General features: G+C 48.2%; 1 protein-coding gene across 3 annotated transcripts in view; it reads right to left on the bottom strand.

Annotated features, from left to right (window-relative positions):
• The window catches only part of CASP9 (caspase 9, apoptosis-related cysteine peptidase), a 39,572-nt gene extending 36,085 nt beyond the window's left edge, over positions 1-3,487 (bottom strand). For 2 of the 3 annotated variants that reach the window (XM_006883627.1, XM_006883628.1), the window contains exon 1: positions 3,353-3,484. In XM_006883627.1, the coding sequence (XP_006883689.1) occupies positions 3,353-3,484 (132 nt within the window). Of the gene's footprint in view, positions 1-3,352 lie in introns of all 3 variants that reach the window. The other variant, XM_006883629.1, reaches the window with a different exon arrangement.
• Positions 3,488-4,270: the final 783 nt, after the last annotated feature.

Raw genomic sequence — 4,270 nt, 5'->3', positions numbered from 1 at the left:
GGGTACATTATTTTAAAAAGAAGATCCCATCCAATATCCATTAGTTCTCCATTTTGTTCTCCTTAGCCTGGCATATAAAGTCACTGTGAAGAACTTCTTCATTCTCCTCCATAATCTACTGGTTAACAAGAATATATGTGTATATCAAAATCTACTGTCAATTTTTTTCAAACAAAAATGGTAGCTGACTTTTTGCACCTTGCTCCTTTTCCCCGTTTAACAGAATTCACTCACTCACTGACATCGAGTTAGAACTGACTCATAGCTTGCTCCAGTGGGTTTTCAGCGGCTGTAAAATCTGACAGGAGATTATCCATCTTTCTCCCAGAGTCATGGGTTATTTATTTCTGAACCACTCTGGTAGCTCAACTCTTTGCTTGAGCACAGTTCATATTCAAAATTAACCAAATCCACTGCTGTGAGAAAATTTGAACTCACAGTGACACTATAGGTCAGAGCAAAACCCATACAAATCTGTTAAGATGATTTTTAAATTCAGGTTCGATTAAAGATCGTATTTTGGGTCTCGTGGACTTGGTTTTTTATTTTCTTCAGCCCTGATATGTACATGAAAACCTGCACAACAGTAATTGAAGATTTTTTTTTTCAGTCAGCACTAGGCCTGCTTTGACCACTAATAATGAGCTTCTGCAATGATTCCTTCTACAAGTGTCAACAATCTGATTCCTATGCAATCCATTAGATGAAAACCATGTGTAAAGTCACTGTGTTTTTTAATAAAAGGTATTTGCGATTAATAAATCACTGAACATACAAAATTCATTCCTATTTCCAGCCTCATTTCTGTCACCAAGTCCATACTTTCCAGCTTCGTCAGTTTCCAACTTTTGCCTTCCAGTCATCAGTTATCATTAGCACATCTTGAGTGCAGGTTTGTTCCATTTTGTACTACAAGGTTTGGTAAAAATCATCATTTCCTCCTCTTTGGCTTTAGCTGTGGGAGTATATATTTGAATAATAGTCGTTATCAATAGGTCTTCCTTGTAGACATATATGGATAATAACCTATCACTCACAATACTGAACTTCAGGACGTGACTTGAAATAGTCTTTCTCATTCTCAGCATAGTATACCATGTCATTGTCTGAATTAAGGTGGCCAGAGCCTGTCCATTTCATCTCACTGATGTCTGTTGTTAGGTGCTGTCAAGTACAACTCACAACAACCTTATGAACAACCAATCTGAACACTGTACTATCCTGTACTATCCTCACAATCTCTGACACACTCAAGTCCATTACCACAGTCACCGTGTCAACCTACCTGGTCAAGGTTCTTCTTCTCTTTCACTGCTCCTCCACCTTCCCAAGCATGAGGTCCTTCTCCAATGAATAACCTCTGCTAGCAACATGCCCAGAATATGTGAGAGGAAGCTTCATCATCTTTGCCTTCTGGCTGCACCTTCTCCAAGACATATCTGTTTCTTCTTTTGTCAGTCCATGGGATGTTCAGTACCCTTCTCCAACACTAGAGCTCAAAGGCATCAATTCGTCCATCATCCTTAGTCATTGTCCAGCTCTCAGATGCATTGTAAGTGACTGAAAAGGCCATGGCCTGAATTAGGAGCACCTTAGTCCTCAAACTGACATCATTACTCCTCAATAATTTGAAGAGGTTCCTGACTGCAGACTTCCTCAGTGCAGTATGTCCCCTGATCTCCTAACTGCTGGTACCAAGTGTAATGATTGTGGATCCAAGTAAGATGAAGCCACTGACAGTCTCAGTCTGTAGAGTCACTCTGGTTCACTAGGGTTACTAGTGGCCATGGAATACGTGCAAAAGGACTTGGCTACAATACCTGTGCAGGCAAATAATACCAAGAACGGATGGGACTGAAAGCAGTCTCAGACTTCCTGGAGCATGTATCACCATGAAAAGGATCAGGAAGTTCTCTGTTAAACAAAGACTATTTCCAAAGTTCTTGATAAGGTTGTAGAGAGCGCAGTACCTTGTTCATGAATACAAAGATGTTTTCTTGAAAACTGTTCATGCCTACCTACGCTTGGTTCCATATTACCTATGCTGTGTTTCGTATGTTTAAACATTTACCCACCCTATGAGATCATGCTTTATTGGAAGCTTTGATTTTCTGCTAATAAAAGCAGGGGCTTCAAAATCTTTCAACATCATTTGCAACATGAAAGAGGGGTGACCCTCTCAAAACCCAGCTTCTTCTCTCTGGTCTTCTCTCGACTCCATGAACACACAAACAACAAAGTCCTTTCTTCATCCATCCATCAATGTTGTCTATCAGTCCAGGTGTGAGAATTTTTGTTTTCTTAATATTGAGATGCAACCCATATTGAAGGCTGCATTGTTCAACCTTCTGCAGCAAATGCACTAATGTCTAGAAGGCTGACGCTCATTTATTCCATTTAATTTTTCACAACTTCTAGTTTTCCAATTCATACTTTATGCATTTCATATTCCAGCTTTTAAAGGATGTCTGCAGCTGTTTCTCATCATTTTGATTGACTTCCAATCTGGACTCTACCTCTATTACTGTAACTATCCGCCACTATACATCAAGTTTCCAGTGGCCTTTAAGCAGCTATTTAAGAAGTGGATAGCCATCCCTGCTTCTTGGTCAGTCTTAATCGAGAGCTCTACTAAAATCTGACCACCAAGGGTGATCTTTGTGGCATTTGGTAATGTAGCACTAAAAGCCCTTAAAAAAAACACTTTAGAAGGAGTTACCTAAGCAGGATGTAACTAGCTACCACCGATGGAGCCCTAACTAGCTGCGTGACACTGCCCCAAGTGTTTCACCTTCCTTATCATAGAAGGAGAGCTCTGGTGGTATGGAGGTAAGAAGCTGCGCTGCACTCTTGAAGGCACAGTTCGAATCCACCATTTGCTCCGTGGGAAAAAGATGGGCAATCTTCTCCAGGGCGATTAACAACTGCCTCTGAAAACCCGCTGGAGGCTCAGCTAAGGGCCTGTTCCGACTCGAGGGTACAAAACAACAATAATGCTCGCAAGACTGCTGCTGCCCTCATTTCACAGGTGAGGAAACTGGGGCGTAAAGAGGTTAAGTGGCTTGTCCAAGTACAGACACCATGTCAGACAAAGTGACCCCCTCTATGCCTCCTTTCTTGCAAGAAGCAAAAGTACCACCGCAGCTCTAGTGCTGGGTGTGGATCCCTTTAGCAACCATTCAAAAGGGCATTTAAGGGAAAATGGACCTTCAGAAGGTGGGTACTGGGTGGCATGGGAGGGAAAGGGAGGGTGGAAACGTGGGTCCTCACCCTAGCTCGCCCACTAAGTGTCATGGAGGTCGGCGGGCAGCGCGCATGTGGGGAAGGGGGGAGCTGGCGCAGCGGGGCGCACCTGGATGTCCTCGATCATGTCGGGTGTGAAGAGCTCGCGGCTGATGAGCGCGTCCCAGAGCTCAGCCACCTCCAGCTCGCTAACCAGTCGCACCCGGCACCGCCTCAGAAGCTGCCGGTCAGCCTCGTCCATGGTGAGCAGACCGCCAGGACCTCAGGCCGCTTCCGCCGCTTCCGGGCTTGAACTCCGCACCCAGCTCCGCCTCGGGACCCGCCCAGTACTGCGCCCCCATCCCAGGGCTCGTTCCCGCCCACAACCCCCCTTCTCCCCATCACCCTCTCCCCGCCCCGTACAGCTCCGCCCCCACCAGGCCCAGACCTCCAGCACCACGACCCCACAGATGCCGCCCCTAGACCCGCAGGGCATCGGAGCTCCGGATCCGCCTCTGTCCAACCCCAGAGTCACCGTCCAGACCCCACATTGCCCCCGCCCCTCCATTACGATGCAGCCTCAGGCCGCGCTCCACCTCCTTCCAGGACACCACCAGCCTCAGATGCAGGCCGCGGGCCCTCGCTGCAACCAGGCCCCGCCTCCACGCCTCAGTGCCCGCCTCCACGCCCCAAGACCTACCTCCACGCCCCAATGTCCGCCTCCACGCCCCAATGTCCGCCTCCACCACGCAGGACCCGCCTCCACGCCCCAATGTCCGCCTCCAAGCCCCAGTGCCCGCCGTCAAGCCCCAATGTCCGCCTCCACGCTCCAGGACCGACCTCCACGCCCCAAAGCCCGCCTCCACACCCCAAGACCCGCCTCCACACCCCAAGACCCGCCTCCACACCCCAAGACCCACCTCCACGCCCCAATGTCCGCCTCCACGCCCCAAGACCAGCCTCTACCACGCAGGACCCGCCTCCAAGCCCCAATGCCCGCCTCCGGTGTCCCAAGACCCGCTTCCAAACCCCCAAGACCCGCCCCCAT

Source organism: Elephantulus edwardii, unplaced genomic scaffold (genome assembly GCF_000299155.1).
Source record: "Elephantulus edwardii isolate Elephantulus edwardi_28Jun2011 unplaced genomic scaffold, EleEdw1.0 scaffold00028, whole genome shotgun sequence".
Lineage (NCBI taxonomy): Eukaryota > Metazoa > Chordata > Mammalia > Macroscelidea > Macroscelididae > Elephantulus > Elephantulus edwardii.
This window is presented reverse-complemented; position numbering and strand designations above follow the sequence as displayed.